The sequence below is a fragment of the Pseudozyma hubeiensis genome (genome assembly GCF_000403515.1).
Source record: "Pseudozyma hubeiensis SY62 DNA, scaffold: PHS30, whole genome shotgun sequence".
Classification (NCBI taxonomy): Eukaryota; Fungi; Basidiomycota; class Ustilaginomycetes; order Ustilaginales; family Ustilaginaceae; genus Pseudozyma; species Pseudozyma hubeiensis.
Genome location: NW_012133812.1, coordinates 175,089 through 193,969, shown reverse-complemented (window position 1 = coordinate 193,969; position 18,881 = coordinate 175,089). Strand labels below are relative to the sequence as shown.

General features: G+C 57.1%; 9 protein-coding genes across 9 annotated transcripts in view; 3 read left to right on the top strand and 6 right to left on the bottom strand.

Moving 5' to 3' along the window:
* Positions 1-218: 218 nt before the first annotated feature.
* PHSY_002954 (potential ADP-ribosylation factor) lies at positions 219-575 on the bottom strand (the record flags this gene model as incomplete). Its single annotated transcript, XM_012333576.1, has 1 exon — positions 219-575. One exon carries the CDS (start codon positions 573-575, stop codon positions 219-221), a length of 357 nt encoding a protein of 118 aa, XP_012188966.1.
* A 207-nt stretch (positions 576-782) lies between these two features.
* On the top strand, positions 783-1,327 carry PHSY_002953 (hypothetical protein; the record flags this gene model as incomplete). Its single annotated transcript, XM_012333575.1, has 2 exons — positions 783-897; positions 1,155-1,327. 2 exons carry the CDS (start codon positions 783-785, stop codon positions 1,325-1,327), a joined length of 288 nt encoding a protein of 95 aa, XP_012188965.1.
* A 390-nt stretch (positions 1,328-1,717) lies between these two features.
* Positions 1,718-2,051, top strand: PHSY_002952 (hypothetical protein; the record flags this gene model as incomplete). Its single annotated transcript, XM_012333574.1, has 2 exons — positions 1,718-1,731; positions 1,832-2,051. 2 exons carry the CDS (start codon positions 1,718-1,720, stop codon positions 2,049-2,051), a joined length of 234 nt encoding a protein of 77 aa, XP_012188964.1.
* A 1,457-nt stretch (positions 2,052-3,508) lies between these two features.
* On the bottom strand, positions 3,509-5,885 carry PHSY_002951 (G2/M phase checkpoint control protein; the record flags this gene model as incomplete). Its single annotated transcript, XM_012333573.1, has 3 exons — positions 3,509-3,782; positions 4,587-5,263; positions 5,571-5,885. 3 exons carry the CDS (start codon positions 5,883-5,885, stop codon positions 3,509-3,511), a joined length of 1,266 nt encoding a protein of 421 aa, XP_012188963.1.
* Positions 5,886-6,787: 902 nt separating this feature from the next.
* On the bottom strand, positions 6,788-9,634 carry PHSY_002950 (RSC complex protein; the record flags this gene model as incomplete). Its single annotated transcript, XM_012333572.1, has 1 exon — positions 6,788-9,634. The coding sequence occupies one exon, from the start codon at positions 9,632-9,634 to the stop codon at positions 6,788-6,790; it is 2,847 nt and encodes a 948-aa protein (XP_012188962.1).
* Positions 9,635-9,807: 173 nt separating this feature from the next.
* On the bottom strand, positions 9,808-11,109 carry PHSY_002949 (hypothetical protein; the record flags this gene model as incomplete). Its single annotated transcript, XM_012333571.1, has 2 exons — positions 9,808-10,276; positions 10,823-11,109. The coding sequence occupies 2 exons, from the start codon at positions 11,107-11,109 to the stop codon at positions 9,808-9,810; spliced, it is 756 nt and encodes a 251-aa protein (XP_012188961.1).
* Positions 11,110-12,066: 957 nt separating this feature from the next.
* On the bottom strand, positions 12,067-15,456 carry PHSY_002948 (hypothetical protein; the record flags this gene model as incomplete). Its single annotated transcript, XM_012333570.1, has 1 exon — positions 12,067-15,456. The coding sequence occupies one exon, from the start codon at positions 15,454-15,456 to the stop codon at positions 12,067-12,069; it is 3,390 nt and encodes a 1,129-aa protein (XP_012188960.1).
* Positions 15,457-17,083: 1,627 nt separating this feature from the next.
* PHSY_002947 (translation initiation factor) lies at positions 17,084-18,388 on the top strand (the record flags this gene model as incomplete). The annotated part of the gene is made up of 1 exon (XM_012333569.1): positions 17,084-18,388. One exon carries the CDS (start codon positions 17,084-17,086, stop codon positions 18,386-18,388), a length of 1,305 nt encoding a protein of 434 aa, XP_012188959.1.
* Positions 18,389-18,779: 391 nt separating this feature from the next.
* The window catches only part of PHSY_002946 (hypothetical protein), a gene marked incomplete at both ends in the record, with an annotated part of 2,307 nt that continues 2,205 nt past the window's right edge, over positions 18,780-18,881 (bottom strand). The window contains one exon of the mRNA XM_012333568.1: positions 18,780-18,881. This exon is cut by the window's right edge and continues 2,205 nt beyond it. Within this exon, the coding sequence (XP_012188958.1) occupies positions 18,780-18,881 (102 nt within the window).

The following is an 18,881-nucleotide window of genomic DNA, read 5'->3' as shown; positions in this document are numbered from 1 at the left end:
GACACAGCGCGCTAGTATCAACGACGGACTCTAGTCCAGCACGCGATGAGCGCAAGCGACCGATGGAGCAGGACTGACCATCCACAGCCTTGCACAAGAACAGTTCTCACACTACTCCACGCAGAACTATATGTTGCGATCAAAAATGTTCCACTACACTCAACCTCTGCTTTCCTATTTACACAGCTCACCCTCCCACTCTTCGCCACTCCCCTTGACTAACCTTTGGCGCCCAAAGTACTCGCCAACCAATCCAACCCCTCGGTCAACCCTTTGCCCGTCAACGCCGAGCACCCAAAGATCTGCCACGTCCTCTCCCTGAACACCGTCAAGGCCAGACTCTCCGAGATCTCCGCCGGCGTCATAGCTCCTTTAATATCCTGCTTGTTCGCCCACAGCAGTATGGGAGCTTTGGTGACCTGTTCGTCCTGCGCGATGCGGTGGAGTTCTTCGCGTGCGAGGTGGACGCGTTCGCGGTCGTTGCTATCCAAAACAAAGATGACGGCATCGGTGGAGGAGAGGTAGGAGGACCAGGAGGTGCGGAGTGACGTTTGACCGCCGACGTCCCACAGCATGAATTTGAGGTTTTTGTATTCGAATTGTTCTATGATGAGGTAGAGGAGATGGGGTCAGTCGGGGGAGATGAATGAGATGAAGCAGTGAAAGGTAACGCACCTGTGTTGGATCCTACTGTCGGTGCGGTGGACACGACCGAGCCAAGGGTCATCTTGTACATGAGCGTTGTCTTGCCTGCATTGTCCAGTCTGTGGAGCCGCAATACGATGCAGACGAAAGAGTCGGAGAAAGTCACTGTCAGTGATCAAAGCGCCCGCAATAATGAAGAGGATGACGCTGCTTACCCTAGAATGCAGATCTTGAGCTCTTTGGACCCAAAGAGTGAGGACCACAACGAGCTAAACGCTACGCCCATGGCTATGATGTGATTACCGGCTTTGCACTGTGTTACTCCTCTCGACCGTTACTGTACTGATGCGGAGAGTGCAGTCGCTTTCGATGAGGTGGTGGTGTTTGATGGTGGTATCGTCGAAAAGCGGGGGTATGGTGGTGGTGCGCGACAAGAAGAAAGTTGTCGAAAGCTGCACGCGTTAATGCAGCCGGCTGGACTGTGCGCGCGTGTGCTGTGTTTGTTTCAGGGTCCAACACCAAACTTTCTCTTCTTCCACCAACTTTACGAAAAGCATGGCTCAACGTGATCCGACCTCATCGAGGCTTCCCCACACCGAAGCTCCTTCAATACAGCATCAGCCCACCTCCAACAATAACGATGGCCAGCGCATATCGATTGGTGCAAAGAATCTTGCGCTAGCCCAGACTCGAATGCTCAAACTGTCGCTTGTCGTCCGGCTCGCATCGATCGCACTCCTTGTCATAGCTGCTCACCTCCAACAAGCGTTCGATACATCGCACGAGCTGCTATCCTTCTCGCTTGATCCACAGACATCGCACGGTCTGTCTGCGGGAAGCTTCAAGTGGTTGCTCGCATTTGTGCGCTGGGATACGATCTACTTTGTCGCGTCTGCATCTCCACCCTCCTCCATCACCGCCGGGGTACATCAGGGGGGTTATGCAACGGAACGATCGCTAGCGTTTCAGCCAGGAATCGTTGGGCTCCTCCGCATAGCCGGATATGTGACACCCAGCTTGGATGGGACTTGGAGCCCGACAGCGGCGATTCTGGTGACTACGGTGTTGGCGAATGCAGCGGCGGTGGTGAGCCCAGTGTTGCTGTATCGGCTTTCATTGAAGGTGACGAGGGATGCGGAGTTGGCGTATACAGCGGCACTTTTGAGCGTTTTCGCTCCGTCGGCAGGGACGATGTTGACTTCGCCGACACCGGAGAGCTTCTACAGCGTTGCGAGTCTTTTGGGTATGCTGTCTCTCGAAACCACCAACACCAGACGCAGGGTAGGGTGGATTCAGGTTGCTTCAGCCTCGTTCTTCTTTGCACTCGCAACGAGTTTCCGCGCCAATGGGACGCTGCTCGTCGGGTATCTCGCATTCAGACTCATCGGAGAGGCAAGATCGAGTAGACCGGTAACGGCGGCTCTGAAACTGGCACTCTCGACGATCATCACCATCTTCCCCAATGTCCTATTCCAGACATGGGCGTACGGTCGATTCTGTCTATGGGGAGGGGAACCAAGACCATGGTGTGAAGATCGACTGCCGAGCATCTACGCCTTTGTGCAATCGCACTATTGGAATGTAGGATTTTTGCGGTACTGGGAGGTCTCGCAGCTGCCCAACTTTGCACTCGCTGCGCCGGTTCTCGCCACGATAGCGTACACGGTGTACACGTTCTATCGACACTCTAGCTGGGCTCAGATCCTCTATTCGGTGGCACCAGCTCCTTGGTCCAATCCCAACCCTACCGCAACAAACTATGTCGGCGGTCTATCGCTGTCCACATCTCCCGCCGCAACTCCGTACATCATGCACGCACTCGCGCTAGGCCTCATCCTGACATTCGCATCGCACGTGCAGATCGCTCTGCGGCTAGCGACGCCCGGAGGCATGCCGGCCATCTGGTGGGGTGCAGCACATGTGGTTCTGTACGGCGGGAGGAGCAGATGGAGGAGGAAGGTGGTGGTGGGGTATCTGAGCGTGCAGGTGTGTGTGGGGATCGTGTTGTACGGTGGATTCTATCCACCTGCGTAGAAGGGAATTTTTGATTGGGGAAAGGGGGGTAAAGACGGAAATGCCGGGTTGGTGGTGCTGGTCGAGATGCATGCACGGAGAGTTCCGATCCGCACTCACAGCGAAAGGGTTCTTCTTGGTGACACCCTTCCAAACATCGTCTTTTTGGTTTTGTTTTGATCTGCTGATGCTCAACATCACCAGATTGGGCACATGCCTTCCACCCATGCTCTGGTCTTGCCACATTTCCGAGACAATGTACCTGTAGCACTTTATACCACCTGTCTGTGCGAGTGTGGAGAAAAGTGGCAAAATGCCAGCTAATTTTAGAGTAGTGTTGTTAGCGTGGTTGCGTGCAGATGTGGGTACGTCACTGGGTGTGCGGAGAAGCTTTTTTCGATTGCTTGCCCCGCTTCCATCCGAGGGCTCCGAGCCGGGTAGCGGAGAGAGAGAGACACGAGCCCGGCGTGTTCTGCTTCGGCAATCTGCGCCTCCTCTTGTTTCCTCCCTCATCTCCACGAACCATCTCCTCCGTTTCCGACATCGACTCTTGTTTCCCGTTCATCACTTTGGGCGTAGAATTCCTTGCATCATGTCACAGCAGCTCAAAACGCAACTCCAGCACGCAGGGGTCGAAGAAGACACAGCCTACTACATCGGACGCTACACCGTCTCGGGTCTTCAATACGGTTGTTTGCTCGGCACTCCGCTCTACCTGGTTCAAACGCTTCGTGGTCGGGGGTTCACCCTTCGAGGTCTGGCACGCTACAACTGGCTCACTCCTCTCGCGGGAGCAGGAATCGGCAGCGTCGCAGGTTACGCCACCGCAAGCCAACTCGATCACCCTTCCCTAACCGCAAAAACCAGCGGTCTCAGGTTGGACGCCAGCAGGGTGAGGCAGGACGACCTGCATCTGATCGGAAGCGTCGTCGGTGCACTGGTGTTGCCGGCGGTGCTGCTCGGGAAGGTCGGGCTGATCAATGGGTTGATGGGAGGGGCGGGGTTGGGCGGTGCCGTAGGGTTGGTCACGGATAGGGTGCAGAAGTGGGGCAAGAACGGCGCGCCGGATGTGGGTAGGATCGAGCAGGAGGCAAAGGATGCGTGGACCAAGGCCAAGGGTGAGGCTAAGGAAGTCAAGCAGCAGGTGGAGAGCAGGTTGTGAAGTGGCTCAGATCTGACGTCGACTTTGGAGAGCCGAGGAGGATCAAGAGAAAAGAAAATGTGGTGCGGTGCTTGCTGCTACGAACGAGCTGTTTGACCTATCAAGCAACGAAGGGACAGTGTAGTCGAGCAGTCACCCTAGGTCGACCATCTTCAAAGCGTCGACGACGAGCTATCTCTCTGTCACGCACCAGAGCCCTCGTCACAAACCCTGTCCAAACCTCACACACGCACACCCCTCGACCGCAAACGTCGTACACCCAGCAGCACGTACCTGCCTCGCTCAGCAATACCAGCCACAAATACCATAGTCTCCTGTCTTCCTGCAGATTGTGTGCTTAGTCACATCTGTCCAACAATCCTCAGCTCACACACAGCCGATCCCTGAGGAAGCCATTTTCACACTTCTAGTGTCTTTTTAAAACCTTCTTCTGTTCATGCGTGGTATTACATCTTGCAAATCACATCAACTCTGACGCATAGGACCGGTGAAACCGTTCGTATCCGCACTTCCACCTCTTTGGCCTCTTCCCCTACCCCTACCACCTCTTCCCCTACCCCTTCCGCCCCTTCCTCCTCCACCTGCGGACGCACCCGTATCACCAAACGTCTGCATGTTCTTCATCTCCTCCGCCATCCTTCCCGCTCTACCCCTTCCCCTGCCTCCGCCGCCCCTACCACCCCTTCCACCCCTGCCACCAGGCACATCGAAGAACCCACCATCACCCTGCTCCACCCCTCCTCTCGGCTGGTCGTTCCGCTCGTACCTCTCCTTGACCTCGCTCGAGATGTTATCGAAGAATCCACTCTTATCGTAGAACTCCTTCTCGCCCGCCGGAGGGATCGAATCCAACAACCCAGCACCTGAATTCGAAGCATCCCCATTCGTCGCCCCTTCTCCCGCCTCGCTGTGCTTCTGAAACTTGGCATTGGCAGATTCAAAGTCGAACTCCTTGTTCGGCATGCTAGGTCCTCCCACATCCCTCTGCGCCCTACCTTCGCGTGCTGCACTTCCCCGGACACCACCGTTGCCGTTGCTCGCGTGCGGCGGACGCTGTGCCGCCGCAGCCTTGGCGGCCGCAGCTGCAGCGTGGGGGATGGCAGGAAGTCCCGGTACCGCAGAAGGAAGCGTCGAGGGCGATGTGGTTGCTTGCGATGTGGAGGCTGGCTTGGAGACGCTCAGTTTGGACATTTCTTCCAGCACCTTGTCCGCGCTCGACTTTTCAACTGGTTGAGCTGGCGAGGCCCCAGATGGTGATGTCGAAGGTTTGGTTGCGGCGGGCGAAGCGGATTTATTTTGAGAGCGAGCTGCTGACGATTGCTGTGGGCCGTTGTTGAACTGAGCAGGGGGACCGGTGGAGGCAGGTGCGCCGGGGAAAGGCGCACCTCCAAACGATGCCGGTGGAGGTGGCATCACACCGTAGCGGCCACCTGCGCCAGGACCCTGTGCGGAAGACTGATGACAGCAACGAGAATCAACAACGGTGTCAGTAAAGAAGCACAACAACGCCGAATTTTCCACCTCTTGCAAAAGAGCAGCCTCCAAAGGTGTTCTCGAGAAGAGGCCTCGTAGATCAGTAGGAAGGCAACGGAAACATCCACATGGTTTTGCGCTCTCGGACAAATGACAAGTTCCCCCGAAGGAGAACAGTTTTACATCCGTAAATGGTTCATCACAGTAGAGAAAAGCCTTTCTTCTCCAAAACACCTTCGGAGCCGCTCTTTTGCTAGCAGCATCTCTATATACTCACGCCGAGGATAGCCGGGTCGTTGAGAGCAGGTTGCGGCGGTGCAGGCTGCTGCTTGGGTGGGTTCGGATCGTCGATCTTGAGATCCTTGACGTCGGCAGCACGGAACATGATGTAGTCGTACACATGGTCGCTAGGTGGGATCTCTTCTTGCGGTCGTCCCTGCGCAGCGACTCGACCTTCGGTGCCCCACGATCGCACCTTTTCGAGCGCGATGGTCGCTTCGTTCGGATTGATCGAGGCGAGAAGTCCCTGGTACCTGATGTCGGACTTGGAGACGAGCGAGATGAGCGCTCCGATGTACTCTGCGGTAGCCATTGTGGGCGTCGTTGGATATCAGGAGATGATGTGATGGGAGTCTGTTGATATAAAGTCGATTCTGGAGTGAATTCGAGCACGAAACGGATGCAGAAAGCAATTGGATGTCTGAGAAACAGGTGCTGGCGAAAACGTTTTCGAGTTGTGACGGTCCTGAACGTGGATCGAAAGGACGAGACTGATGAGGCTGGGACTGATAGACGTTGCAAAAGGTGCACAGCGGCGAAGTGTTTGAGACTGAACCTGTTACGCAGGTAGTTGAAATGGATGACGGAAAGGGACTAGAAGACTAGAAGATGTATGTTGTCGTTGTACTGCGGCGAGTGAGCAAAGAAGTAGGTTGGGAAGATGTATAGGAACAGATGACGTGGACAACGGCGAAGCGTATAACGAGGGAAGTGACAAATGATGAAGAAGGAAAGCGGACATGGCCTCTGCGCAAGTATCCGTCTCCTTTCCTCGAGTTGTCGGGCTCAGAAATATTCCACACTCTTCCGCACACAGCGCCTCTCAACAGAACAGGAAAATTGCAGCACAGCAGCGCAGTGATCGGGGCGGAGAAAATTACATTACGTAAGCGCTCCGTGGATCGTTTTGACAGACTCGCTCATGTGGGAACACCGTTGCAATGGCCAGAACCACACCTCAACACTTCAGCGTCAGAGCAACTCTCGATAGCATCGAGGAAACACAGGATGGCACAAATACAATAAGATTCATACAATGCGGAAGAGTGGTTTGGGCGGGCAAGTGCGAACAAGTGCAAGATCCAGAGCAGAGATGCGGCCTACTTGATACATCCAAGCGTTGCAAGAGATGGCAGCATGTCTCCAACTTCACCATCGATGGCGCTCGTTCCCGCATCCACCCAACCTCCCGAACACCTTACTCAACGCTCCGCTCTACGAAAGGTAGTGGGACAAATTCAACTGACCTCCCTCTCCATAGTGGTTCGAGAACTCTGCCAACGCCTCTGCAGTCTTTTGCGGATCCTCGCCCCACTCGCTCCCACCGTACCAGCCTTGGTTCTGGTTCATGACCGGCGTCAAGGCCTCGTCGGTGCTACCGTTGCTGCTGGCAGCCGGGATGCCGCCGATGCTTGCACCTGCGCCTCCGTATCCGGCACGCATCAGAGGCGAGTTGCGAGCACTCGGCGCCAAAAAGTCGTACATGCCCGAAGCGTGTGGAACATAGGGCGATGAAGCTGCCACAAGAGCACGTGGAGTCGAGCCGCCGTTCGCCGAAGCGCTGGGTTGCAGAGGCTGTGACGGTGCCACACGCCCGCCATTGCGCAGCTGCGAATCCGATGCCGCCTCATCATCGTTGCGCGTATTAGCCTGGTGGTAGAGGTAGTCGAGCGTATGGTTGCGCAGATGCGCTTGCTGCGGAGCGTAGAAGCCGTTCTTGTGCAAATCGTGCTGCAGCGGCAGGTCGAGCGGAGCAGCCGCGTACCAGTTGACCTGTCCGCCAGGCTGATCCGCAAACAGATCTCGCGTCTCTTGCGGGAGCGCGGCGTAGAAGCCTTCGCCGCGCTGCGAGCGCACGAGGTCGACAACGCTCACTGTCGGTTGCTGCTGCTGCTCAGCCGCAGCCTCCTCTCTTGCCTGCTGAGCCAAGTCAGACGAAGCCACCTTGTCAATACCTGCCGAAGCTACACCAGCAGCGACAGCAGCATTGCGAAGCTCCGAAAGCAGGTTGACGTCGACGCCACCGAGTTGATCGCTGACCTGTGCCATATCGAGCGAGGCGGCTTGTGGTGTAGAAAGCAGCTGTTGCAGACGCAGGTACTGGTCCGGAGTGATGCGCGCAGCCACGAGCGAAGCCAGGCGCGTGAAGGCTTCATTGGCGTTTTGCCCACTTGCAGCCGCGTCCGATCCACGCCCCTTCTTTTTCGGCCGGAACTCGTCGGGAGCATCCTGGAAGAGGTCGGGGAACTCGGCGACTTCGCCACTCGCAGCATCTTCGTCGCGCAGAGCACCTGGACCAGGCACACCGCGAAGGAAAGGCGACTCCTCCTTGGGCGGAGGCGAGATTGCCTTGTCGAAAAAGTTCATGGGCGTCTCCACCTTGCGGATCTCTTCGGGCACACAGCTAGCCCAGCTCTTAATCTTGTGAAACACGCGCTGCTGCTCGTTGTACCTCGACTCGGTGACGTAGAGCGGGCTGCGTGGGTCCCAGTACTCCGGCTTGGGTCGACCGCGAATGTACTTGGTGTAGAACATGACCATGATCTTTTCCAGAATGTCCTCGATGTGGTGGTCAGCGAAATAGCCAGTCTTGACCACCTCGTCCTGGAAAAACTTCTTGGATGCCGGATGGAAGGTCTGCTCAGGACGGTAGTACCAGCAGACGGTGACCCAACCTTGGTTCGGGTCGTCATCTTCTCGACGCAGCACTTTGAAGATCTGGGCTACGATGGGCTTGGTCGGGTCCGAAGGGTTGATGAGATGGATCCAGTCTCCCACGCGGAAAGCCTTGCCTTTGAGATTGAGGTGTTCGTAGTATGTCTTAGACTTGCTGCTGATGCGGGTGGTGAGGTCGCCGTGAGAGCCTGCGCTCGCGTAGAGCGGACCGTGAGGGATCGAGGAAAAGTGTCGGGTTGCATCGGCTCGTGCTGCAGCTGCGAGCACTGCCTCGGCGGTGATGGGCTCCTGCTTGGACGGATCCGCCCTGGTAAGCTCGTGGTAGAGCCGTTGCAACACGACAGCGTCGCCGTACATCTGGGTGCCGATGGGGTGCAGCCTGCGAGCATTCTCGAACAGCTGGAGCATGTCCATCTCAAAGTCGGTCGCTTTGTGGTACTCGCCCTCCTGAATGCGTTGCGAGATGGCAGAGAGCGATGTTGGTTTCTCGACCTTTTCGTAGAACTCAGGATCAACCTCGGGATCGGGACATTCTTCCAGCAACTCGGCGGGTCTGCGTCCCGATGCATCGACGTGGCTGCGGATGCAATCGACAACAGCAGAGTAGACCCGTTGCGCCTGAAGAGCATCTGTTGGCTCGGTCATCCAGCCGGCATCGTGTGGCTCGGGCAGCTTGAGCTCGGGCTCGTTGGTGTCGGCTTTGCGTCGTGTACGACTCGCAGGCGATGCACCAGCATTGCCGACAGCCTGGCCGAGCCCGGCACCTATGGAGCCCCCCGCAGCTGTCATGATGGTACCTTCGGCTGGTACTTTCGATAGGGCAGAGGCGGCTGCGATGGAGCCAGTCTGTGTGGCTAAGGAAGAAGTGGGCGACGTCGGCAAGGCTGGTGCCGAAGTATCGACGCTGCCTCTTTGCGCAGATGAGGCCCTCGCCTGTTGCGCTTCGCGAATGCTCTGCTGACTCTGCTGCTGCTGCAACTCCTGTTGGCGCTGGAAAGTCGGTATCGGTGGAAAGGAGGGGACGGAAGGCGATGAGTGGCCGCCGCTGCCGGTGACAGGCTGGTAGAACATGTTCTGCTGCTCTGGAATCCCCGGACCTAGATTATGTGACGGGAAGCCGGTCGGCGGTGGTGGTTGAAACGGTGAGCCGGTGGCCGAATAAGCGGTGGGCTGAGCTGCGCGTAGGCGGGGTGAGGTGATGTGCGAGGTGCGTGGCTGTGGTACTAGCTTGGGCGGAGGTGGCGCTGTCACCTTAACAGGAGTTGGCGCGTTGGGATCGCGATTCTTTGGCGGTCGACCGCGTCCGCGCTTGATGGGAACCGGGGTGGCGAGTGGCGAGTTGCTGCCAGAGGCCATAGCCTGTTGCTGGTGGTAAGGATTGGACATGATGGTCGACGATGCGGCGGTGAGAGCGCCGCGGTGATACGACTTCAGGTCACTTATCGAAGAGAAGCCCGAAAGCCCCAAATGTTACTTGGTTTCGGTATCTACCGTAGCGCTGTGGGTCGAAATGCAAGCGCTTCTTCCGAAACGATCGAGCACGGCACAAAGGAAGATGCTCACGAGTGGTAAGCGGAAACGATCCGGAGAGAGTTGATTGTAGATGCGCTGCTTAGTACCCGGAATGCGTTCGAGTAGCGAAGTCGAGCGCTGAGTCGAGGGTACAGGTCAAGGATAGAGGGTCGAAATGGCCGCTCGAGGGTGACGACGGCGATCAAGATGGAGTAGCGAAGTCGGACTCTATCTGCAGAAGGACGAGGATCGCAAACAAGGCTGAGTCGATCGCGATGCAAAGCTGTCGACGAGAGATCCAGATGAGAACGGTGCGGCGTGATACGGAGATAGCCGTGGATGCGAAGAAAGCCGAAATTGCTGTTGTATGCTAGAGGATGGTAGAGCGGTATGGAAATGTGAAGGTGGCGAGCACCTGCTTGTTGGATGCGGCGACAAGGAAACGGAGCTGACGATGGATGAGAGGTGACGGTGAGGGGAAGGAGATTGTGGATGAGGGTGAGGATGAGGCGATAGCTGAGCGACACCAAGTAGATCGGTCGGTGGCGAAGGAATGAGCGAATCAGGCATCGCCGGCCTCGACCAACCGAGCCTCAGCGAGATTGCGAATTACAGGTAGGTGACTTTAGTCAGGCAATTGTTTGCCATTGCAGACGGCTTCACGTCAAAACTCGAAGCAATCAAACAGTCGACGGAAAATAATTACCATAGAAAAAGACACGAAAATCAGTCAGCAGCAGAAAGGCACAATTGGCGAGGGGAGATACGCGTCGGCCATTTCTGACTCTGCACGACGCGGAGGAGATGGACTGAGCCTTCTCCCGTTTCGTCCTGCTTGCTTAGGCTTGCAAACATCAGGGCAGCGGCAGGTGGAGCAGCAAGACAGATTGTGACCAAGACAGAACTCAGCTTTTCAAGGCGCTGTACAGTGTAGCCGCTACGAAGAACCCAAGGGCAGCTTTAGATTTCAATTAGTCTCCCGTTCCCCAGGGTGAGGCTCTCTCTCTAGCTCTGGCTCGCCTCTCGCCTTCCCAGCCGGAGGTTCTGGCCGCGTTTGCGCACCTGATACAAATGCTGAGCCGTTCGCCATTAACGCCAGATTTAGACGCCAGTGACACAGTCGATTCATCACGGCACTCTCGTTTCGGCGAGCTGTTCATGACTACAGCATTTGACAGCAATGAACGCCGAACTGAGTTCATATCATTAGCAAGATGAACTTCGCTTTGCCGAACCAAGGCCAAGTCTCTGGAGTACCGTGGACATAGGCGGTTAGCAAGGTCGGCCCTTCCGACTGTATCAAGGCGAGACTTGATTCCCTGCGCTCGGGGCTGGCCAAAGCCTCGCATGCGGTCGAGTAGAGAGAAGCCTGCGACTTAGGAAGCGGCTGGGCAAAGGACGGCTGTGGTTAAGGTCTCCATTCAGGGATGAGAGAGCGGTGAATGGGGAAAGTGTGGAGCGGGGCCCTTCCCCGCGGAAACGTCTAAGGCTCCCATCTAAGTTCATGAGGCGACATCGGCTTTGTTTCCATCTTGCGCCTAAATTGCGATAGAATTGTCTGTCTGCTTGGCCTATTAGCTTGGCGGGAGGTGAGGTAAGCCGTCTCGACTGGACCACATGCCGAGAATGCTTGGCCACCCCCTTGTCGTGGTCTCCACTCTCGGCTCGGCAAATCAGCCTCCATCACGTAGGAGCGAGAGTTCAGTGCCCCAGCCCAGGAGACGGCTGTCCTCAATCTCGGAGCGGGGATCCCGTCATCGACACACTGACGTTGAACATCGTGGGAAATTCCGACGTCGCTTCGCCTCGCTTATCCATTTTTCTCTCCGTTGACCCACAGAAAATGCCCGTCAAGGCTCCACACCAGAACGCCACAGGGCAGCTGCGGCTCGCTTCGGCAGATTCTCGAGCTTTGGCCTTTCCTGGTTGACGTCAAAGACCTTCTGCCGGATCAGCGTTTCTCCGCTCCCGTTATTCTGTCTGAGGTGCGCATCCCGATCGACGACCTGCATCCTCTTTTCTAATGAGAGTCACGCTTCCGCTGCTATTTGCCTTCAACGGACGTTGTACACTGAGCGAGGCAACCCATTGGTTCACATCCAGAGCAGATCTTTCCATATGAATTCAGGTTCCACAGCAGCGAAACAGCAACAATACAAAGCGACAAGAACAGGAGCAAGGCGAAGCAATAAGCAGCGTAAAAGCAAGTGACAGTACGAGAACGACAAGTGACACGACATGTAAAGCGAAACAACCAGGAAATCTAGAGGGACATATAGAAGTGCAAAGCAGGAGAACCAACAAAATCACAAGCGAGAGTCTTCCATATCGTGCATCAGACGACGGCCTTCGCGGATGCCCTCGTGCTCGTGACCAAACCCATTAGCCTCGAGAGCCAACGCTGCGTTCTCAAACAGCTTGTTGCCAAACGCCTGCTCCATGGCCTCCCACACCGTCTTTACATACTTAATCTCCAACTCGTCGCGCACCTTCTTGGGCAGATCGGCTTCCACGTCCTTGCGGTTGCGGTGAGGCAGCAGCACCTTGCGGATACCGGCTCGCGACGCCGCAGTCAGCTTCTCGCGAATGCCTCCTACGGGCATCACCACACCTCGCAGCGTCGTCTCGCCCGTCATGGCCAGGTACGGCGAGATGGGCGTCTTGGTGAACAGACTCACCAGCGCACAAGTCATGGCTACACCGGCAGAAGGTCCATCCTTGGGGATCGCACCCGAAGGCAGATGCAGGTGGATGTCGTTCTTGGGGAATTCGGAATCGCGCGTCTGCACAATGCCGAGCTGGAAGGCATTGCCTTTCACCCAGGACAAGGCTAGCTCGGCCGACTCGCGGATCACGTCGCCCAACGAGCCCGTCAGCTTGAGATAGCCGCTACCCGGCGGAAGTAGCAGCGACTCGATGTGCAGAATGCCACCGGATCCGGAGCCTTGGTACGCCAGACCCGTCGATACACCGGGACGTGCGTTGGCTTCGGCCACCTCGGGCTCGTACGTATCCGGTCCGAGGTACCTTTCCAAGTCAGCCTCACGGATGACGGGATCATACTCCTTCGGGTTGCCCTGCTCGTCGCGCAGCGTGCCCTTCTTGGACTGCGAGTACTCGACTGCCTTGGCTCGTGCCAGCGCGCCAATCTCCCGTTCCAACGTTCGCACACCCGCCTCGCGCGTGTAGCCCATGGCCACCTTGAGTAGCACCTCGTCCGAAACGACGAGTTGGTCCGACGTGAGACCCTGCGCCTTGATCTGTTTGGGCAAGAGGTACTGGCGTGCGATGGCCGTCTTTTCGTCGTGCGTGTAGCCAGAGATGTGAATCACTTCGGTACGGTCGAGCAGCGGAGGCGAGATGGTGTCGAGCGAATTGGCGGTGGCGATGAAGAGCACACGGCTGAGGTCGATGGGCACGTTGATGTAGTGGTCGCTGAACGTGTGATTCTGCTCCGGGTCCAACACCTCGAGCATGGCCGCCATGGGATCGCCGTGCAGGCCGTTGCCGCTGCCGAGCTTGTCGACCTCGTCGAGCAGGATGACAGGGTCAGAGACGGCCACCTTGCGCAGCGACGAAACAATGGAACCGGGCATGGCTCCTACATAGGTTCGGCGGTGACCGCGGATCTCGGCTTCATCCCGAACACCGCCAAGCGAGAGTCGGGTGAAGGGTCGTTGGAGGGCAGATGCCAGCGACTTGGCGATCGAGGTCTTACCCGTACCAGGTGGACCAACGAGGAGGAGAATCGGTCCCTTGTCGCCAACGCGCAGCTTCTCGTTGCGACGACGTCGCTTCTCCTCTTCGATGTCTTCCTTGCTGATTCCCTGCTCGCGAGCCACGAGATCCTCGCCACCCTCGAGCTCGGCTGCCATGGCAGCATCGTCATCTGCACCGGCGATAGCGTCTTCGGTGGAGGCAGAGGGCGTGACCTTGTGTCGATCTTGGCTTGTCTTGCGCTCGGCAGCCTCTTCAGCTTCAAATCGTTCGCGAGCCTGGTTGGTCTTTAGCTCGAGCACGGCGAGGTATTCGATGAGACGCTTCTTGACTTTTTCGAGACCGTAGTGGTCAGCATCGAGGATGCGCCTGGCACGGTCGACGATGCCCTCCTCGGGTGCAGGTGGCGAGTCGCTGTTCTGCTGAAGAACGAGCGCCTTGTCGTTGGGATCGCAGGCAGGCTCGACATCGGCGCTGATCTTCTCCCATGGTAGCTCAGCCATGATCTCAAGGTAGGTGATGACGACGCCGCGCTCGACGCTCTGCTGTGGGATGCGTGAGAGTCGCTTGAGCTCCTTGTCGCAGGCCTTGCGTGCTTCTGGGCTGAGACGAGCTTGCTCGAGCTTCTTTGCCAGCTCAGCGACCTCGTCCTCGTCGTCATCGCCACCGCTGGAGCCAGGAAGACCGCCGCCTGGCATGCCTTTCGCGCCAGGCTTGGCGCCGCGTCTTCCACCGAGGGGACCGGTGATGATGGGACCGGTGCCGTTGTCGTTGGTGTGGTTGTTGCGCGAAGGAGGTGCGCGGATGATGATGCTCGGCTTGCCGTCGTCCCTGTTGCCCGTGTTGGAGGTGATGGCCGAGATGCGGGCAGCGACACCCTGGTTGAGCGCTGCAAGCTGGTTGAGCAGGGCTTCAAGCTGAGAGCGGATGACGGCCTCCTTGTTGTTGGGGTTGAGAGGAGAGGAGAGGGCGGTGAGGAGCTCGCGTGCGAGTTTGACGCGCTTGACGCCATTCTGGATGACGTCAACCGAGTGACGGACGCGCTCGCGTTGGTCCCAATCGCCGAGGATGGCGACGCGCTCGGACCACTCACAGGCGCCGCCAAGAGTGCCGACGACAATGTCGGCGAGGAGCGCAGCTTGCGACTCGCGGCAGTCTTGCATGAAGCCGCGAAGCTTCTTGAGGAGGCCTGCTGGAAGCAGAGGCAACGCAGGACCGACGATGGGCGAGGGAGTGTGAGTGGAGCCATTGCTGGGTGGGTTGAGCTGAGCGATGGCATCAATGAGCTCGGCAGACGACTTTTTGAGCCTGACTACGAGATCGATGTCGCCGGGAGAGGCTTCTGGGAAGGTGGGCCACGACTCTTCGTCGACGAATGCGGTGGCTGTGGCAAGCGGAACGGGCACATCAGGGACGGCGAGATTGCTCTTGGGGTCGATGGTGGTGGCGGTGAGGGGCGCACGGATCGAGAGCCAGCGGTCGATGCGAACACGGGTTAGGCCAGATACAAGAAGGGTGCATGTCTGTGTTTGAGGGTTGCGCACCAGACGCATGAGACGAGCAGCGCAGCCCCAATCGTAGAGGTCGTTGATGCGAATGCGAGTGTCGTTGTCTTCGGTGGTGGTGACGAGGCTGCGTGCGTTGGTGTCGCTCGGCAGCGCTGGGTTGGTGGCGCGGGAAGCGGGCTTGTCGGCGGAAGCTGTGCCCTTGGGAGCGATGAGCGTAGGGACGCAAGCGATAATGATGGGTTTGTTGGAGTCTAGCTTGGAGCGGCCGCTTGCGGAGCGAGAGCGGGACGCGGCATCGTTGTTTGATTCGACGTCGTCCTTGAGCGCCGAGTACTGCAACGCGGCCTTGAGGAGGCTGAGCGAGTGCGCATACGAGATATTGATGGAAAGGAGAAGATTGGGATGCAATACCAGCGGATAGGGAAGCGGCAAGACCGGCAGACGGTCAGGAATCGAGATGCTCGGGTTCATCTTTGACGTTGAGCGCCGTTGATTAGACGCGCGATGCGTATGTTTGAGACCAGATGATAATACGGATCCTATGCGATTGCGCGCGGTGTGGCGACGAAGAGACGTTTCGAGATGGAGCCAGCGTGTGAGGTATTGCCGCGGTGTCGGGTACTGACAATGGATCGGTCGAGGTTGGTGCGAGGATGGAATGAAGATGACGGAGAGAAAGTAGTGGATAGCTTGATGGTGAGGATGGCTATGGTGTTGGCAGCAGGATGAAACTCAGCTAAGCACCAACGACGATCCCAAGTATGTAGTCATGCCAAATCTAGACTGCGGGGTGCAACGCGGCCTGCCAACGGCTTCTCCGGCACGGGCTGCGACCGGTTTGCTTGTGTGCTCGAGTGCGTGCGTGAGCGCATATCAGAGCCTGAGTTTGAGTCTCAGTCGAGTGTGTGTGTGAGTGCGCGTGTGACTGCGACTGCCACTGAGATTAGCCACAATTTCACTCGATGCGTAAGCTGGCCTGGCCGAGACTGAATTTGAAGCCCTTTTTTGAGTGTGGAGTAACTAAAGGGTCAGGGCCGGGCGGCTTTCAACGCTGCCGATCCTGCAATCAAGACTGACAGAGAAAGTGCCAGAAAAAGAAGCAGACAGTTGCGTCAGTCTTTGGTTCCGTTCATAATCAGCGGCTGTCTATCATGGCGCTCTTGCCCAGGCAGTGGCTCATCATCCATCTCGCTATGAAAGGCCTCTTACCAGCTGCATTGTGTCCGGTCATACTCCTTGCTGCGACACTGAGCCATTCCCAACATCACCCTTGCGCACGCCCGCTTGCAACCGACGCTGGTGCACAGCTGGATGCCGAACTGGGCGCAGGGTTTCGAATCGCCCCCAAGACTGCAGTTTGTGGCACATGAGACCGCATCCTTGGCTGCACTCGGTCCAGACCCTTGCAGCGAATTTTCGGTTGTGTGTAAGACCTTGCAACTATACATGTTTTCTTTGTTTTTGACCCGATTGATCCGATCCACATCGGTCCTTGGCGCGGCAGCAAATGAGAAAGGTGTTAATTTCGGTCTCAGCCAGAAGACGGCTGAGTCGAGGGCAGGCAAGCTCGACAGTGTAGCTGTCGCTGTCGCTGCACTCTGCAACCGAGCGTTTTGCTTTTTTTTTCTTGCGCTTGGTGGGACTACCAACCCGAATCAACTTGGCTCACTCCTTTGACCACCACCATCCTTGTTCCGTTCAAACCACCATCCACTTGAAATAGCATTCGCACGCAGCCATCGCATCGCAGCAACGTTCAGTTACCTGTCATCGCCGCGACGCTTCTCCCTCTCACTGCAACCGCCTACAAAAAGCATCTGCCAGCTTTCTCTCCAGCTCGTCTCCCTCACACACGACAGCTGTGCTACCCTAGAACCCATCCCGTCGCCAACTTTTTTCTCAAGCGCAACGACCCCCCGACGACACTCCGTTTTTATGTCGATCTTGTTCTCCACCATAACTCGTCCATCTGTCAACTCGCCCTTTGCCCGCAGACAAAAACCGCCCTACACGGTTTTGCATCGTAGCTGTACTTGATACATCTACTCTCTACCTCTGATCCTTCTTTGGTGTTTCCACCCTACCTGCATCTGCCATTATGTCCGTGGTCAACATCCGTCGCGACGTCGACGACAAGTTCTACCGCTACCGCATGCCCCTCCTCCAGACCAAGATCGAGGGCAAGGGCAACGGTATCAAGACCGTCATTCCAAACATGTCCGACATCGCCCGCTCGCTCAGTCGTCCACCTACCTACCCGACCAAGTTCTTCGGATGCGAGCTTGGCGCTCAGACCTCGTTCGACGAGAAGAACGACCGCTACATCGTCAACGGCGCCCATGATGCCGACCGCCTCCGTGAGCTGCTCGACGGCTTCATCGACAAGTTTGTCCTCTGCGCCGACTGCAAGAACCCAGAGACCGATCTCAAGATCCTCAAGGACGGCGATATCCTCCGCAACTGCAAGGCCTGCGGTAAGCGCACCGGCGTCGACATGAAGCACAAGCTCACCACCTTCATCGTCAAGCACCCGCCTCCCAAGCGCGTCAAGGGTGCCAAGGGCGCCGGCAAATCCGCAGGTCAGGACGCCGGCGACGCTGGTTCCGACGACGAGCTCACCAAGCGCATCAAGGCCGAAGCGGCCGAGATCCCTACCGCCGAGCAGCGCGGCAATGTCGACGATGACTGGTCCGTCGACACTTCCGAGGCTGCCGTCGCTGCACGTGTCAAGGCGCTCGAAGGCAGCGTCAAGTCTTCGCTCGTACTCGGCGAGGATGACGAGGAAGAAGACGAGGACAGCCCTTACACCCAGTTCGGTCAGTGGCTCCAGGCCAACCGCAAGGGCGGCGAAGAGGACCGCGAGTGCACCCCTGCCGAAGTCTACAAAAAGGCGCAGGAGTTCGGCATCGAAAAGAAGCACAAGACCGTTCAGGTGCTCGCCCAAGCCCTCTTCACCGAAGACGTCGCCAAGGAGATCGAAAAGTACGGTGCCGTGCTCGTCAAGATGGTCGGCGACTCGGAGAAGCACCAGAAGGCCATGCTTGGCGGCTTTGAGCGTCTCGCTGGTGTCCAGTACCCTTCGCTCGTGCCCAACGGTGTTCCCAAGATCCTCATGGCTCTCTACCAGATCGATGTGTTGGACGAGGAGTTTGTCAAGAACTGGGGCACGCACGTGAGCAAGAAGTACGTCGACAAGGATACCTCCAAGAAGGTGCGTCGTGCTGCCGCTCCTTTCCTTGAGTGGCTTGATCAGGCTGATTCCGAATCCGAAGAGGACTCTGATGAGGACGATGAGGAGGAGGAGGCTCCTAAGGCGAAAGCAAAGGCTAATGGCAATGGAGCCAAGAAGGCTGTTCAGCAGGAAGAGGAGGAGGAGGACGATTCGGATCTTGACAACCTCTAGACGTTTAGAGGAGAGTGCTTCGCAATGCATACGTTTGCTCGTCGAGGCCGAGGTAATGCGCAGTCGATCGATTGGCAAGGAATGACGTGGGGGTTTCTGTTTTTCTCAAGAAAGATCTTCGTCTCTGCTCTGTTCCATGTTTCTCAGCATTTCAAAATTCAATTGGGTCACACGAAAACGGGCGTGGTGGTGAAATGGAGTGGGATTGCGAAGTGCAAAGTGACAAATCCTGCAGAGTGCTATTGGGGTGAATCCTGTGGTGCATAAGTGCCGAGGTAAGCGGCCAACGAGCTTTTTCCATCGACCTGGATCCACGGGGCCAAGTTGTGTAGTACGGCAGCGGTGTAAGCTGCTAGTGTGGGGTAGTAGGTGCTGCGAGGGTGGTAGGCTGTTAGGGCGCAGCGGAGGGATTCGAATAGCGGGGTTGGATTTTGATGCTCCAGTTCGCGTGGGTATCGCGAAGTACATTTGATGTCGGATTTGAAAGGTTTAG